At 41.9% G+C, this 17,854-nt stretch overlaps 1 protein-coding gene across 4 annotated transcripts in view; it reads right to left on the reverse strand.

Moving 5' to 3' along the window:
* The window catches only part of NISCH (nischarin), a 29,035-nt gene extending 12,606 nt beyond the window's left edge, over window positions 1–16,429 (reverse strand). For 2 of the 4 annotated variants that reach the window (XR_014318176.1, XM_082768075.1), the window contains exons 1-12: window positions 16,255–16,427; window positions 11,543–11,626; window positions 11,047–11,229; window positions 7,712–7,760; window positions 6,003–6,166; window positions 4,960–5,055; window positions 3,201–3,296; window positions 2,483–2,635; window positions 1,558–1,626; window positions 982–1,167; window positions 657–785; window positions 112–225 (exon numbers count right to left, since the gene is read on the reverse strand). Coding sequence is in view for 3 of the 4 variants with exons in the window: in XM_082768075.1 (XP_082624201.1) it covers window positions 112–225; window positions 657–785; window positions 982–1,167; window positions 1,558–1,626; window positions 2,483–2,635; window positions 3,201–3,296; window positions 4,960–5,055; window positions 6,003–6,166; window positions 7,712–7,760; window positions 11,047–11,229; window positions 11,543–11,626; window positions 16,255–16,338 (1,407 nt within the window). In the remaining variant the exon portion in view is untranslated. Of the gene's footprint in view, window positions 1–111; window positions 226–656; window positions 786–981; window positions 1,168–1,557; window positions 1,627–2,482; window positions 2,636–3,200; window positions 3,297–4,959; window positions 5,056–6,002; window positions 6,167–7,711; window positions 7,761–11,046; window positions 11,230–11,542; window positions 11,627–16,254 lie in introns of all 4 variants that reach the window. The other 2 variants (XM_082768074.1, XM_082768076.1) reach the window with 2 other exon arrangements.
* Window positions 16,430–17,854: the final 1,425 nt, after the last annotated feature.

Genomic DNA, 17,854 nt, shown 5'->3' on the forward strand with positions numbered 1-17,854 from the left:
AGCTGGAGGAAAGATAAATGAATTCCACTTAGACCTAATTCGTAGAAGTCTTCTTATAAGCTTACAGTGTCATAAAGCAGCACATTCTACTCCTCTCAGCACCAAGCTCACCTTTTTATCAGAGTTACTCAGTTTGTACTTTACTTCCTTTGCTTTTTGAATAGCTTTCAGTACTTCCACAGTGTCTAGTTCCTTTTCTGTGGTAACAATGTTATCCAAACACACCTGAAAATAATGAAAAAATACCTAAATATTGGAAAGTGAAGCAGCTCTAATTTATTTTCTTACAATAATCAACAATAAGCTTAATGTAAACTATGTGCATCTTACTAACCTTACAGGCAAAACATTTTATCACATTTGACCTTGCTCAAAGGTGACAAGGATTTAACAAACTCAGAAAGAGTTACTAAGCTGCATCAACACCCTCCTAAGCGCAACTGCTCAATATTAACATACTATTTTTGAATCCAACAAAGATAGGGTAAAGTTGCAGTAGTAGTGCAGTAGTAGTGCAGGATCCTCCAAAGACCTTTTCTAACACACACCAAAAAACACACCAGAAAAGCTTTTGGAACATTCACACCACTTTCCACACCAGGCTTTAAGATTTGTTCCGGTGTCAGCTTTTAACGAAGAGGTACATTGTCACCTACCTCTGAGGCCCTGTCCCCAAACTGAGCAAGTACTTTGGTCCGGTAATCGGGGATGATGCTCAGTGGATTGCTGGATAAGATGACCTTCTCTAAGCATGGGAGGCTTCCTATATTTTTTACTTCATCAATCTGAAAGATTATGAATAGATGCATGAATACGAATCACATGAATGAAAAATACAAATAATTTCTTGCATAAGTTACATACATGCAGTAACAGGAAAAAGGTCATTACAGCTCCACTTATTTGCAGTTTCCCCCCACTAAAAGACATTTTTTGTGTTCCAAAGCACAGTTCAGTATAACACTGAAAAAAACAAGTTACCTGTTCTATTGTGTTGTTGCTGAGATCCAAGTTGACTAGTGAGTAGAGTTTGTTAAGACCAGACAGCCTTTCCAACTGATTTCCCGCTAAATTCAGAGTTTTGATGTTTCCCAGTTTTGTGTGAACACCTTCTAGTGATGTAAGCTTGTTGTAGGATAAGTCCAGGTGAACAAGGTTATAAAGATGCTATAAAAGCACAGGAAATCCATGTTACACCAACACATTAAAAATAAACAATATCAGAGACACTGCATTATGGCTTGCTCATGCTGGACAGTCTTAAGACTTGTAAAGAGGGAACCCCCCTCCATTGCATTTTGGACACAGAGATAAAGCTGGCAGTGAATGTAAAGAACTAATATTGTGTGTCAATACTGGTAAAGAAATGAAGGTATCCAGAGCAAGTAAAAAATGCACCACTAAAAGCACAATTGGATGTTATGAAGGATAAGCAATTTGGACTTAAATTATCTTCCATAAAAAAAATGAGCAACAGAATTCTGAATTAAATAATTCTGTGCTCTAAAGTCCCAAGCAGCCTGAAAAGAAAAACTGACCATCAAAAGTATCATTTACCTGTAAGTTTTCTACTAGTGACACTCCATTGTGACTCAAGTCCAGGAATTCAATCTTCGGAATTAGTTTCTACAAGATAAAAAATGCCTTGCTAAAATGCATTTTAGCTTATGAATCAGACCAGTCTTCCTCTACTGTCAGATGACAAGGAAAAAGAAAGCTATCATCACACAGACAGCCTGTCTCTCAGCTTTTGTTTTCCAAAAGCACTGGTTATGGCACAGTGCAAGAAAAAAGAGTTGAAACTGGCTCTTATGAAAAATCTAAAAAATAAAAATCACAAAAATCTTGAATAAGTAAACTGCACTCCTGGTCCATGACCTCTAGTTAAGTTACAGATATAACCATTTCCTACTTCACAGGAATAGTAAAAGTAAAAAAAGCTAAGCTCATATTTGACACTCTTCTAATGAAAACTTTTTTTTTTTTTTTTAACTTAACAGCTGATTTATGAAACTTAAAATTAAGGGACCGTCAAAACATACTTCACACCACTTCCATGCTCTTTATACTGTTTTGGTGTTAAGAAGGCTACCAGCAAACCACAAGTTTAAATATGTAGGAAGTAGGAAGCTTCAGCCCTGATAACACAAGTTGAGCCCAAGAGGTGTTTTGTTTTAAAACTTTAAGTGCCCGATGCCAATGCAAACAGTAAAAATAAAGAAACTCAGTACTCATTCAAGTGTTGCTCACTGAGCTCAGAATGGTAAGATTTTCTTTAGCAAAGTAAATAAATTATTAAATGAAATTTTCCTGAGCATTAACTAGGGTAGCTAAATCAGCATTAAATAACAGTAGGTGCAACTGAAAGAAGCTACATACACGTAAAGCAAATGCTAAATCCTTGCTCTGTAATGTGCCACAGAAGACCAGTCATGTTTTGTTTTTTTGTTTTTTTTTTTTCCAAAAACGAGAAATTTCTTACCACTGAATCATCAATTTGAGAGATGTTATTGTGACTCATATCCAAAGTTGTTAAAGTTCTCCAAGTTGGAATAACTGCAGTCACTGGACAACTTGAAGATGCACCCTCTGGCTCCCACTGATCAAACTCTGAGGCCTCTGGCACCAGGATTTCCTGTTTAAGATGAGCACAGTAAAATGTTTACGTCTGCAATGAAAACTAACCATTCTGAAAATGGTCCAGCAAAGCCTGAAATAGGGAAGGCTTCTAAGCTTTATAATCATCTAGATTAAAGTTATAGGTCTTAAAATACCAGTTGATTAGGTCAGGAATTATTTTGGATCTTCAGGGAGGGAATGCCAGCATTAGTAGATGATCCAAATTGGAGAACGCGAGGAGCAATAAGGACTGAAAATTATGCTGCTAGATTATCCCTTGCCAAATCAAAGCACAGAAAAGAACAAGAGGTGAGCATTCAGTTCTGCATGATTAATAAGCATGCACTCTCATAAAACCACCACAAAAGTCCCTCTGAAGAAAACACCTGTAAACATTCCCTCCATGTGTTAAAAGTTGAGATTTTGAAAGGTTAGACAATTCTTTCAAGTTCCGTGGTTTTAAAAGCTGAACCTGCAGCAAACATAGAAAGCACGTGGACTCCAAATGGTTATTCCCACAACCCACACACTACTTCTGCATGGGCTTTAAATACACACCAGAATTAGGAACTCATGCTTACCTTCATTGATGTTGCCGAGAAGCGAACACTCATTGTGGCTAGTGTGTGTTTTGATGAAGTCAGCCCTTTTATAAGCTTTCCCCCACAATGATGTATCTATTTTAGAAGAAAATTTTAGTTTGTTACAAAATCAGAAATGCTAGAACAAATGAGTCATGGAAGAGGCACCTAAAAGCTTCAATATCAGGTTCTCTACTATTACCAATTTTGAAAGTAGATATGGCACTCCATTAAAACCTTCTCCTGATAACACAAACAGGAGATCATCAGGCCGGGAAAACCAACATTTACTAAAGCAAGAAATTAGAGACAACTTTAGAAATGTGAAATTCAAATATTTATTTGAGCTAAGCTTCTTGTCCATCGACCTTCTATACACCCTCTGTATCCTTCAAGGTGAAGCTACCCAGGCACTTTACAGGGCACAGTATTTTACTGTTACAAAAGAGGTGCCTCAAACTATGGCTCTTCCTGTAGACACTAATTAAGGTATTGTATGTTCTCTGCTGTATATATGAGAAGTGGGGCTTACCAGGGAGTGAGGATACTACACCAAGTATTTAATATACTAGCAAGCTAATTATACAGACCAAGTCTAAGATTACAAAGTCTTTTTTATCTGTAGCTGAAGCTGGCACAGCATCAAAGGTCTGGTGGCTTCTGCCCAGCAACCAGGTACGACTTCGTAGATGGTTGCACAACGTGGTTGCCAACAGAAGTGGCAAATTTGGTGGCATATCAGGGAAAACACAGTGAACAGAAACAGAGCTTTGCCAGCCTTGAAAGAAATAATTCCCAGAGTACCACTGTTTATTTTTGAATGGTGTTTACTACTAGGTGAAAATGTCAGTCTGATGCCAATCAACCCAAACTTTTCACGAGCTTAGAGTTGTAAGTCTCCAAGAATAAGGAAAATTCCATATTAAGCAAAGTTACACAAGAAATTATCCACATCCACAGGAAAAAGACAGACAGGTGCTATTGTGCAGTAGCCTCTCTGCAGATATTAGACCCTATCCCACTCTTCAGCCTCCTCTAGTTTCTTTCCCACTTTAAAATATCAATAAATCACTGACTTGAAGAATCCACTTCAGTTCTTAACCAACTGGAAGTCTCTTCTATCAATGCAGCACAAGAGTGGTCATGTACTAGAAAAGGTACTATACCCACCAAGAGTGGGGACACAGTACAGATCATGTGCCACAGCAGGACAAAACTGGATATTCTTTCTCTAGAAAAATTTGAAGTGGTCTGGAAAGTGTTTTATAAAATACTCATTAAGCAACTTCTACTGAAAACTCCATCATTTGCATTAGAAGCAGACCACTAAAAAAAAAAATTGCAAATTATCAAGCAAGAAGCAATACAGCCTAAAATGTACTTCCACTGACAACTTGCTTGTCAGGACATTTTCACACACAGTTGGTGTTTTCCAAATAAACAGCAGTGTGCAACAAGAGATTCCATTATAATTCAGTTATTAGATATTCAAGATAATGGAAAGCCACTATTTTATATTTGTGTATATGCTGGAAATCATTCTTTTTGAAGACACAGTGCAACCTAGTCTAAACATTTATATTTGTCATCCTTATTTCCATTACTTGTGAAAAAAATCATCTCAAATGAAAGATTCCATCTAAAGACTGCACTCAGTTCTAGCACCAAGTCTAAGTATACAGTTACTGATATTAGGAGATATGCAGCGGACATTGCATTCACAGAGTATAAAATCATGCAAGCAGTATCTCAGTCATACCTCTATTTGATGAAGTGATTTAAAAATTGACAGATCAAAAGGCAAGAGATGCTCCTGAATGTTACTGGTTCCAAAAGATCCCCCTGCTCCAGTGACCTGGTCATCAACAATTAAGAACGGAGTTAGTGCACATAATCCAATTTATCTCATTTCAGAAGGTCTTACACAGGCAGTATCAACAAAAAGTATCTTGGAATGCAAACAATGCTTCAAGTATGGATTGATTCCTGAACTTGCAGGCTCCACTCTTCAGAAAAAAATTTACTTGCAACTGCTAACTGCAGAAATAGAGCATTGAACTTGAACTGCCACCTTGTGTTTGCATTTTGTAACACAGGGAAGATACCACAGGCAAAACTGACCAAGGTTTCATTCTGAGCTTAACATGGCAGAGCCACTTTCCCTAGAAACAACTTCTCTGAAGCACTTTTTTTTTTTTTTTTTAAAGACAGACCTGCCCCTGCCCTCAGTTCCACTACATGGGATGAAGTAGACAAGATGGGTTTGGAAAAAATATAGCACTCCATTGGTACACGTCTAATGAAATTACTTTTAAAGCAGCATCAAAAAAGACAGGCATTTCACTAATGTATCCTGTGAATATAATTTTGGGAGAAACCAAAGGTTTTTACCTGGTCTTATCTGCATCTTACAAACACTGAAAGGAGTCAGAAGCATACAGAAGGGCCAAAAATTCTGAAAAGATACACTGGCCTAACAAGCATCTACAAAAAATGTAGTGTTGAGAGAGTAACTCTTATCTACCTGGTCCTACCTACCACTAAGTCCAGCACTAACATTCTGTGACTACATAACTACAGAGACCACTTCTGAGAAGACCACACCAGATAGCATCTTTGTTAGAGAACAAGATACATATTCAAAGTGGTAGAACAAGCATATTTAACATATTCTAAATGTCTGCATGGGGTTATTATCAGTAAAGTTATTGTATATTCACACTAGACTACAAATGTTTGCTAAGAATCATGTCAAAGTCTGGTATGAGTAATGTCTCCAGTATTTGTGCATGTACAGCTCACCTTTAAATACTTGAGCCTACAGGTGAAATCTAGAATATGACCCAGATCTGTTTTGGCATCTCCATTAGCACATGTAGGCTTCCCCTGTAGCAACTGTTGAGTGACAGCATATAACTGCAAGGGTCTGATGGTAAAGACTTCTCCAGCCATTAATAACTGCTCTCCTGAAAAACAAGAGCATGATATAAGACACATTGCTGCAGTGAGTTGTACATCAGTGGTTATAATAAATTGTACATGGAAAATCTACAGTGAGAGAGGAAACATCTATCTCTTACTTTAAGCTCATGACTGACGTACCAAAATAATGCCTTTTTTGCCACTTTGAAGAGGTACTAGAACAGTTGAATTAAACATTTTTACACCACAATAATCTAGCTGTTCAAATAGGCATTCATCATACAAGCACGAAGCTCCTAATACACCTAATGGCAAACTTCCCTCATTTTCCACAGGACAGGAATCAAAGCTCACAATCATATTAAACTTACTCAAATATATCCCTAAGTTCTGTAACAGTCAGGAGTTCTCCTGTTCAGGAAAAGCAGTGCCTGCCATTTAAATAGCCCTTACAGCTTTTGCTATGCTACCTAAACACATAATTATAGCAAACATGATTTCTTGGAGAGCATAATGTCTTTCACCACAGTAAAAACAATGGAAAATCCTGGACACAAAATGCATCATCTGATATTTTTACAACCTCATTTTATTATAGAACTGTATCTGAGCAGTAGAAAACAGCACCATGAGGTTTAATATGGAGTACAGCAGTCAGAACATATACATAGAATCAATCTTTCTGCTCTGCCTTTTATGTACACCACATTGACTCATGGGCAAGAGAATCAGCTTCCATGCCAAGCGGAATTCTTGGAAATGCTCTAAGAAGTACACTTCCCTTTGGCTTCATTGGGAGCAAGTCCAGTAGTCCACAGTAAGGGAAGAACACACCAATATACAGCAGTGAGGCTGCATGGGCTACAGAAGTCAGGACAGATTTCTTCAGGAAATACCTTAATACCTTCCAAAATTAGCTGCGTAGCCCCTCTGAAATGGCTATACCTAAAGTTAATTTACTGTCAGAACAATCTGAAACATGTTGCACCCAGCACCTCAGCCATCTGCAACACAGTAGCATCGAGCATGTCTTTCAAAACAAAATAAGCGATGTTAAATCATTTTGCACACCTCCTGCTATTAAGTAACCTAAAAGAGCTATTGCAGTTACAGGAAGTGTATCACATTTTCATCTGCTAGCATCAGAAGAGTCCTTTATTTACTGACCTGAACTCTGGAACAATAATATTAATTTAGACGTAAATTGATTTCTTGCTTTTAACACACACTGTATCAGCACTCATTGACATAATAGAAACTTCCCTAAAGGTTATACAACACACCAAGATGGAAAGCTTAATGAAAACTTCTGCTCACCAGTACCACAACCCACCCTTTAACAACAAACTAGTAGGCCCTTTTCAAAGCATGAATTCACCAATTTGTTTCGTTTCCGAGAGTAATTGCACTACTGTTAGAGTTCCTCCCAAACTGCAGTTTGAATCAAAGTGCAAAAAGCAAGAAAAAGCTAAAGAGAAGTCTCAGATTTTGATATCCAAGATTCAGATCTCTAATTGACTGGAAAGTAAACAGAATGGGTATATGAATGCATCTCTTCATTCCCGGTTAAATTCTTGCAGGTGCTTTACCTTTGTGAAAGAGCTCTTCAGCCAACGCAGCAGTGATCCCATTGATCTCCTGCAAAGAATAAACCATTATTGGGTTAAACCAAAGAATAAACCAAATCAGGTCTGTCATTCACACACTTCTAGTTGCAATTTTTCCAATGTGTAGCTTTGCTGGTTTCCCTATTTTTGCTACGGTGCACTTTGAAACAAAAATAAACTGACCTTGTCATACTGATTTCTTTATAACTTGAAAATACTTCATAAAAATGACCTGAAATTATTTGATATTTCCAAGATTGAATATACTTAATTCCTTTCAAACAATCACATTCTGCGTATATTAAAAGGGCAACAGCATCAAGAGCAACTATTGCTAGTGGCCATTGGCCCAGCTCAGAAGAAGCTATTACAAGTACAGTGTTCTCCAAACAGGTATTTTAACATTCTGAAGAATAACCTAAGTGCAGCAAGCACTCAGCATTTCCTCAGAAAGCCAATATTGCATGAGCTCTACTTTAACAGGCCTACAGGGGAAAGATAAAAAGTAATTAGTCTTCTGGACCAGCTCTCTATTAAGCTCGCTGCAGAGAACAGCTCAGAAGCCTTTTTCTCTATTCTCTATCTTCTCTGCCATCCTGAACCTCCCCTGGAGGTCAACTTCCATTCCAGGCACTGATAACTCCAGGATGAAAGGAAAATGCTGAAAACTCAACGCAGGAATTTGTTCTTCCTAAATCCAAAGGTGCACAAAGATCAGAACAAGTTATTTCCCACCTGAGCATACTTCTCCCCATAAACGCCAAATGCTTTGTGAAAGTTCAGAAATAGTACTCAATATTCTCTCAAAGGCACACAAAAGGTACAAAATAAAACCATTTGTGATCGTGAAGCTTCCCCTAGACACACACATTTCATTTTAATGTAGCTGCTAAATGTAAACAGATATTACAGATCATTGCAAAATGTATATTTCATGAGTTTACTTCACTGACAAATCCCGTATGATTTGTAAGAGTATAAATCCACAGAACATCTGAAACATTTCAGCTTATTCGATTAGGCAAACGTTTTAGAATGCACATTCTTAGTATTACTGAAACCCCACTCACTGAAAACGAACAAAGCCTCCACGTCACGGTTTTGGTAACAACAAGCCAGAACAAGTCAACAATTCTGACTCTTATTCTGAAACAACCAATTTCACTCATCTAGCATGCATGCTTAATTGAAAACTATACTCTCTGTATCCCTCTCACCATCTGGGGGACAGAGCAGACATTTTTCTGTGTTTATAATTGAAACAAGATTATGACTTGGACTGTGCAGTGACTAGCACGCAAAAGCAAGCTACTCTATTCCTTTGTCAGACCCACAAGAAACCTCTGTCTTAGCTCCAACTACTGACATGCTTCAGCCCCACAGAAGTCTGCTGTTTGCAGCTGCCTCTGAGCAGCAGTTTCTGAGCACTCCATCCTTTTCTTGCAAAAGCTACCTGAAAGTGAAACCAAAGCTTTTAAGGTAAGACAAAATATAAGATTGCAACAAAACAAGGATCCCTGCATCGCTGCAGACATCCTATTCAATGCCAAAGTGATGTTCTGCGTTGCTATCAATCACTTGCTACTGCTGCTCTTTGCCATGCTGTACCTGGCTTTCCCTTGCTGTATGTCAAGTGGTTTAAATATCATTATGATAAGCTACCTGCTTCTACTCCATTTAGTTCTATTAGCCTTAGAAATAAAATTAAACAACCTTCACTGGAAATACTACAAATAAGAACAAACACGAAACATTGCAGCCTTACTTTATAGACTAATAATAAGGATAACAACAAGGATCATGCTGCCTCAAGAGAGCATGTGGTCTGTCCAATATTTTCAAAGATCAAAGTTCTGCAGGAAAATAGCTTTCCAGTAGAATTGCTATGGTAAATATTTAGCTTTACTGCTGAATAGCTAACTTTTTGTGAATAGTTAAAAGTACTCTGAAGTTACAAGCAAAAAACAACAGAGTTGGAGTTCATACATTAACCCAGATTCCCCTGTAGCAAAGAAATTTATATTAAGGAACACTTTTTTCTAAAACACAAGTGCAGCATAGAAACAGGGAAGCATTCATACCCAAATGATGCTAGATCTCTGGGAAAGAAAGATAAAAGGACGAACATTACAGCTAAACAAAAAAAATAGTCTGGCTGAAAAAAACAGGAGAGGGAAGTTCAGTCTGAAAAACAAACATTGCTGAAACTGCTGCACTGAAACATTAATGGAAGGTCAGAACATTCAAGAGAGAATAGCCACAGAGCAAAGAAATTATGCAACTTGCCAGGAATCAGGAAGCTTGTTCCATCTGTGCGGAACTGTCCCTATGTCACCAAAAACATTTTTCGTAAGTTTAAAACCTCTAAACCACTTTAGAGGACTCAATCACAATACAAACCATTGCTTCTCAGTCAACTCTGCACGGCAATAGCAACACCGTGGAGCAAACCTTCTACTGTTTTATCTGAGTCAAACTACCAACTCTCACCAGGACACTTATGTGCATGAAACACAATTTAAATATTTTTTTTCTTTTGTTGCTAAGGTTTAATCAACAGACCTAATGGATCACTTGTGACTCATTTCTGAAGCCTTTATATGAAACCATAAAGGGCCATCTCAGCACATCCCACCCCAAAGCAATTACTGTTCTCTCTTTCCATCAAGCTCTCCAGTGCATTTTCCTCTTTATAAGAAATCCACACTCCCCCTTACAACATGATGCCATGCTACAAAAAAAGCCTAATTATACACAAGAGATGAATAAACAATTTGCAATATGAACATGAAAGCAAGCCTTGACTTCTTTCTTAAAGCATTCCTCACTGTAACACTGTCTGCTGGCTGGAGCCATTTCTCCAGAGGCCACTCCATCAGCATGCTCTCCTGGAGAAGAGCTATTTTTCTTCATTTGGCCTACTGGAAACTGTTTCAGTGTGAACCACAGCTCCAACCATTAACCGCCAAGTGGGGGAGGCAGCGGATCAATTATGTAATGTTCCTTCTGAGAGCCAGCACCGTTGACTTCAGCCTAACAACCAATTCAGCTGCAGATTTATTCACAGCTTCCAACTATTCTGCCAGTATTTATTTTCTGATCTTACTGTGCTGGCAAGTACTGTGGGTAGGGACTGTATCTGCTGCAATAAAGTTAGTGTCAGAAAACACCTTCAAAATTCTTCTTTATCACATTATGCAAAATGCTGAAAAAGAGCAGTTTCAGTTATTTTGTGAAGATTGCACAGAGCTCTGTTCAAGTTAGAACTGAGGAAGAACACTCAGGACTGCATTTTATATGCTAAAAATATGACTTACATATAAATGAAAGTGTAGGAAGTGTGACAGAACTTTTGGGGCAGTAACAGGGAACTTGGATAGAAGAGTTTGCAGGTAGACCTCTAATTCCTTTTGTCTTTTCTCCACCAGGCTTTTGGAATTTTTTCCAATAATCTTCTTCGGAGGTAACAAATTTTTATCTATTTTCTTTTCTGAGACAAGCTGAAAGACAAAGACCAGAGTTACCACCTGATATTCCATCTGAACATGCACAAAAGATGCAGCTGAACTAAGGTACAGGCTTCTGACTGAGGCTAGGACTGTCCATGCCAATATACCACAGTTCAAGAGGGGAATGTAACATAGGCATATGATATTGCTCATCCAAAAAAAAACCAAACAAACAAAAAAATACATTAGTGCAGTCCAGATGGCATCTACAGATATTCTTGCTCTGAGGAAAAAATTTATATTCCATCCAAAGCTCCACAAGCTGTTTTGTAAGAGACCAAGGCCACGGTTTTAACACCCTTACCTTTTCATGCAGGTCATGGAAATCACTGTAACGATGTTTGACTGTCCACTGATGACTGCCAACACTGACCTGAATGATGTATACCTGAAACAAAGCATGTAAAGTAAAGGAACTGCAAAAGCATTTGTCTCAAAAGCTGATATGTAGAGGCTAATGTAGCACTACAAGGCAATCCTACATTCACACAGTATGTAGAACCTAATCTGCATCTAATCTTTTAGTTAACTACAAACTAATCCACACTCTAAGGTGACTTTGCTGATGTTGGATGCTTAATCTCATTCACAAGGCTGCTCTGCAAACAACAACACGTGGATTCTTTTTATTTTAAGGCGACAGTTATTTTTGCAACCCAAAGGTTAAAACAAACGAGATCTCTAAACTATTTTTCTCAACTTTTCTGCTAGCCAAGTCAGTATCCATAGCTACCCACGAGAAGCCTGAGATAGCAGCATCCCTTCTTCAATCCACCAAGTGGTGCAGCAGGCAGAAGAACCTGGCAAGCATCCTGCCATCACTTCACAGTTAAGCAGGAATCTTGTGCTCAGCTCTTCAGAAATCTAGGCAAATCCTCCACCTGGCTCTATGTTAACCATTTAATTCATTTTGGGATAAAGCACATATAATGCAGCTTTCTGTTACAACCATGCCCAAATATTCATTACAATTATCTAAGGCAGCCTAATATTTCTTTAGACAAAACTATTTTAACTCTAGTTAAATATATTTAATTATGCATGTACTAAAGAGACTCAGCTCAAAATTTCCATTGCAGGTGACTTCCCCCAGTTGAACACTAGCAATTCTGTAGGAAGCTCCCAATCTGCCTTTGGACAAACCAGAAACAAACTATCTCAAAGAAACATGAAATATAGGAAATAAAACACAAGGTAGAAAAAGACAGGGCTCAGCAGAACAAGTTCTACAACTGCTTGAAAATAAATTCAACTTGGGAAAAAAATCATAATCAAACCTCAGCAGCATTTAATACAGCTCAGAACCTGATTCCTATCGCAGATCACACAGATCAGACTGATTGCTGCTCTAAGGATGATGCACACCTAGCTGGTCATTCCACTTGAGGAAACAAAAAGCAGAGCTGATTTTCAGTCTGTTACATAAAACGCAGCCAGTTTTCACTTACTCATAGTCCACACCAGCAGAGCACCAGACGTTACACAGAATACCTCTTGCATTTTAAAAGTGGAACTGTATCTCATATTTTGTAAGCATCTGATGCACAGGCTTGCTGAACAAAACCCAAGTCCTGCAGAGCACCGAAACAAGATGTCTGCCTAGTGCATACAGCAAGGGACACGTCAGTGCTTGGGTGAGTACTGAGAACACAGACAAATGCCCACACAGAATTACAACCTCAATTAAGGCCTGCAACTGATTTCCCATCATATTGTGTTAGGAAACTGCTGGCCAGGATTATTCACCGTGCTGATGCCAAACTAGAACAGGAATAACCCGAGTATCCTAAAGTACCTCGTAACCCTGATGAAAGAGAGGGGAGCTCAAAGAAAGCTTTTGTTAAAATTGAGAATTAAGAGTGCTATGCACAGAAGCCATAATGAAATCACTAGCTCGTTTTAAACACTGACTGTGCTAGATTATGGCAGATCAAGCAGCATAGCGAAATGCAATTCAGATGGAATATCTAATGAATAAAAACTCAGATCAGACATTGAAAACCCAGTACACCGCACAGCTCCCAGCTGATCGCTCATCAGACAAGGAAGCAATACACCTCTGCCCCGTGTACACCACACAGTGAGCATAACAAAGGCTTCGTTCCCTTCTGCTGACATGACAAGCCCTGACCACTTCCAGAATCAGAGCACTGAGCCAAACGTACAGTCTGGTCAGGAAAACATCCAGGGCAGATGTTTTAGATGCACCAGTGCAATTCCTCAGATGAAGTCTCTAAAGAGCCCCAGCATTCCCTGTATCTTCACCCCTCAGGCCGCATCAGTACACAGAGCGACAGGAACAGATCTCACATTAATCCACCAGGTGCCATCACCTTGATGGATACAAATGCACGAAGCTTGTGTGTTCGAGACATGCTTCAACTCAGAAATCAATCATTGTAAAGCAAAACCAACCAAACAAACATCCTGAGGTTTAAAAAAAACTCCAGATAGCTATCTAAGTACATGTCCAACTGGGCACACTAATAATAAGGCCAGGAGCTGAAGTTCAGGTTCCTGCCTGCCCGCCCATCGAGCCGACTGCTAGGAGGCATGCACAGGGAGATGAATAATGCTGCACCACCTCCCAGGCAGTGCAGTTTGCCATGTGAAGTCTCCACCTGCATTTACAACAGACCATGTCTCCATCCGGATCAACGGGAAAGCATTTGCATCCCCAGGCTGGCAGCCTGGGAGCCCACCTCCCAGTGGTCCTATTAAATGATTCTGTGTAATAATTTTTCTATGCCTATCTATAAATTAATCTCTTTGGAAGGTGTTTACCATACCTAGAGCTGTATTTTTTCATTATTTTCTTACTAGTTACTTCAAAGTGCTCACAGTTCAGTCTGCTCTCCCCACACAGCAGGCCTTTCATCTCCCCACATTTTTAAAAAGTGAAATGCTTACTAAAAAAAATAGGACGTATAGCTTTTAAACCAGATGTTGCTGAACTTCTGATTCCAGACTGCCTTTTGTATATTTTATGTAGAAGTGACAAAGAACTGCTCTTCTCGTTTTACATGGAGAACTTGCATTTCTGCAACTTCCAGCTCCAAGCTTTGGTGCTGTCAAGAGAACAAGGATGTGACAGAACTGCCCACAGCCACGCAGAGCCCGGGGCACAGGTGTAACTGCAGCTACTAGGTCCCAAATTACAGAACAGTGACACAACCACATCGCCTCCTCCCTGCCTACTCGGAGCAGGGAGACAGGTCACACCCATTCAAGGAAGCCACAGTCTTTTCCTTAAATATCAAAGCCAGTATTTATATTAAAAACAGCTGCAAAAGACAGGAAAGGCAGGAAAGTGACTTTAGGCCAAACAAATGCATAGCAGGAAACAAATGAAGCACTGGCAACCTCAAGGCCATCCAGCAGACAGCCAGTCTTCGGTCAGTATCCAGCTAGACCAGCATACACAGGGGCTTCTTCCAAAGACAAGGGTGTAAATAAGACCACCGCTATCCCGATCACTACACGTTGATGGGTACAGGTACATCCTTGCTGCCACTGTTGTCTCTAATCTTTACCACATTTAACCAACTTTTACACCAGCTAATGCATGCACTTCTGCTCCAGTACAGGTCTGTCAGGTCCTTAATGCCACAAAACTGAGTTTTAAACACCAAATGCCAATGTTCGCAAACCATTTCGCCTCGTGAATCCTTTTGTAAATTGTTTCCATTTTAATTTAAAAATACACTCCTGCATTTCTAATGGCTTGGGCCTTCTTATGCAGGCTGGCTGCAGGTCTAGAGCCCTGCTAACAGTTTCCACAGCTGTACACAAACAGGCAAGCTCAGTGCTTTGCCTCACTTGAACCTGCAGCAAGAAAATCAAATCAGGACCAGTTACTGGCAAATCTTGCCCTCCAAACACTATTTTTACAGGCCCCAATAAAAGCGGAATTAAAACAGCGTATTTCCAGAACTCTAGTCACTAAAAAAAAGAAAACAGGCCTTGAAAAAAATACACTGCCATCAGCCTAGCTGCTGCTATCCCCAACCGTGAGCTGATCTGCTTGAACAGTACACGTAGCTACTAATTCACCCCATGAAATAACCTCTGAGAGAGAGGGAACAGATAACATTTGGACATTTCCTCAAATTCACCTGAATTTCCCATTCGGGGGTATTAAACAACACTCATTAAAATCCTTAATGCTAACGTTAACCCCTCTCAGCCGACACGGGACTTTGAAACCAAACTCGCTGGGGGATGAACCACATCCTAGCCGAGTCCTAGGCAGCAGCACAGCTCCTGTGAAAGCACATCACGCAGCTAAGTCGCCAGACAGAGGTGAAACAATTTTCAAGAGCCTATTCCAAGCTTCTAACAAACCCTGAGCGCTGGGTGGATTTCTGTACAGGTCCGTAAACACGGCCACCAGCTGCCAGGCCCAAACAACGACAGTTCAGGGCTGTCAGCCTGGGGTTAAACTCTTTGTGTACATCAACTGCGTGAATTCTGTCCTACCCAACCGAGGAGCTGCTCTCCTGCTGCTCAGCTTTTCTCTGGGACCCTCCTGGGTGGCAGCAGCCCGAAGCATGACTTGGAGCTGTAACGTGCGTTGCTTATGACCGCTGCTCCCTTTTCCTTTTGTCTCCCTGTCAGCAGGAAGGATCCAGAGGTCCCTGTGTGTGCTTGGCCAGGCCGATCCCCAGCACGGCAGCAGCAAACACCGCTAATTACATAACCATCAGGGCTGCGTGCCCGAGATGCGCTGCCTGCGAGCCCGCTGAGGTATGCTTGGCGGTGAGCTCCGAGGCACCACAAAGCCGGCTGATTACAAAATAAGTAAATAAACTTTTTTTTTTTTTTTTTTTTTTTTTTTTTTGCCGCCCTCTCTTTTTGTTCAGCGCGAGGGGAAGCAGCGCGGCCCCGACCCACCCGCTCCGCTGACCCGAGGTGCTCCAGTCCGGCCCCGGGGCTCCTCCAGCCCCCTGAGGGAGCCGTGCACGGCCCCGGGGCCGCGTCCCCGTCCCCGTCCCCCCGCCGCCGCCCCCCTCGCACCGTGTAGCTCTCCACCAGCTCCGAGCCCAGGACGCGGGCCTCCCGCGGCAGCTCCTCGCCGTCCTCGCCCGCCGCCGCCTCCATGGCGCCGGGGGAAGGCCGCTGTGACGGGACGGGACGGGACGGGTCAGGGTCGGGCCCCGCCGCCCTCACGCCGCCGCCCCCCGCTGCCCGCCGCCCTCACCCGCCCCGGTCCCCGGCCCGCCCCGCGCCGCCGCCGCCGCCATCTTGGCTCGGCCCCCGCAGGGCGGCGGGCACCGCCCCACGGCTCTTATTGGAGGCCGCGGGGGGGGGACCAGAGAGCGGGGGGCGGGGCTAAGGGGAGAGGGGCGGGGCTTGGGGGTGCTGCGCGGGCGGGGCGGGTGCTGGGGGCTCGGGGTGAGGTGTGCAGTAAAGCAGCGTGTGAGCTGTGCGATGCAACATCGTGTGTGCTGTGCATTGCAGTGTGCACTGTGCTATGCATTGCAGCACCGTGTGTGCTGTGCAATGCAATACGGTGTGAGCTGTGCCATGCTGTGCAATGCAGTGTGCACTGTGCTGTGCAATGCAACACCGTGTGTGCTGTGCAATGCAGCACGGTGTGAGCTGTGCTGTGCTGTGCAGTGCAGTGTGCCCTGTGCTGTGCACTGCAGCACCGTGTGGGCTGTGCAATGCAACATCAGGTGTGAGCTGTGCAGTGCAGCGTGCACTGTGCTGTGCAATGCACCACGGTGTGTGCACTGTGCTGTGCATTGCAGCTCCGTGTGTGCCGTGCCATGCTGTGCAATGCAACATGGTGTGTGCTGTGCAGTGCTGTGTGCACTGTGCTGTGCAATGCAACACGGTGTGTGCTGTGCCATGCTGTGCAATGCAATACGGTGCATGCTGTGCAATGCAGCGTGCACTGTGCTGTGCAATGCAACATAGCATGAGCTTTGCATTGCAGTGTGCACAGTGCTATGCAATGCAGTGCTGCGTGTGCTGTGCAATGCTGTATGCACTATGTTGTGCAATGCAGCATGGTGTGTGCTCTGCCATGCTGTGCAATGCAACAGTGTGAGCTGTACAATGCAGTGTGCATTGTGCTGTGCAATGCAGCACCGTGTGTGCCATGCTGTGCAATGCAACGTGGTGTGAGCTGTGCAATGTACTGTGCACTGTGCTGTGCAACGCAGCATGGTGTGTGCTGTGCTGTGCAATGCAACATTGTGCTGTGCAATGCAGTGTGGTGCTGTGTAGCACAGCTCTGTGCAATGCAACACAGCACTGTGCAATGTGATGCATCGTGGTACTGTGCTGTGCTATGCAATGCTGTTCAGTGCAGCTTTTGGTGGTGATTTGGTGATTTGTGGCCACCATGGGCTGCTGAAGGTTGGGACACATCTGCGTGGTGTGGAGGCACTGCAGCAGAGCTGTGACAATTTCCTGGTGCCACCTGGCAAACAGGTCTGCTTTTATTTTCACCCCAGTGTGCTTTTTCTTGGTCTCATCTGGCAGACAATATGTGTAAGGAGAAGGCACAAATAGAAAAAGCAGTCCAGGAGGGATTTCCTAGTGCCGCCCCACAGTGCTGCTGAGAGGTGAGCTAATAAGTAATTTTGGAGAGCGACTTTAATTAAGC

Source organism: Aythya marila (genome assembly GCF_965140915.1).
Source record: "Aythya marila genome assembly, chromosome: 10".
NCBI classification, from domain to species: domain Eukaryota; kingdom Metazoa; phylum Chordata; class Aves; order Anseriformes; family Anatidae; genus Aythya; species Aythya marila.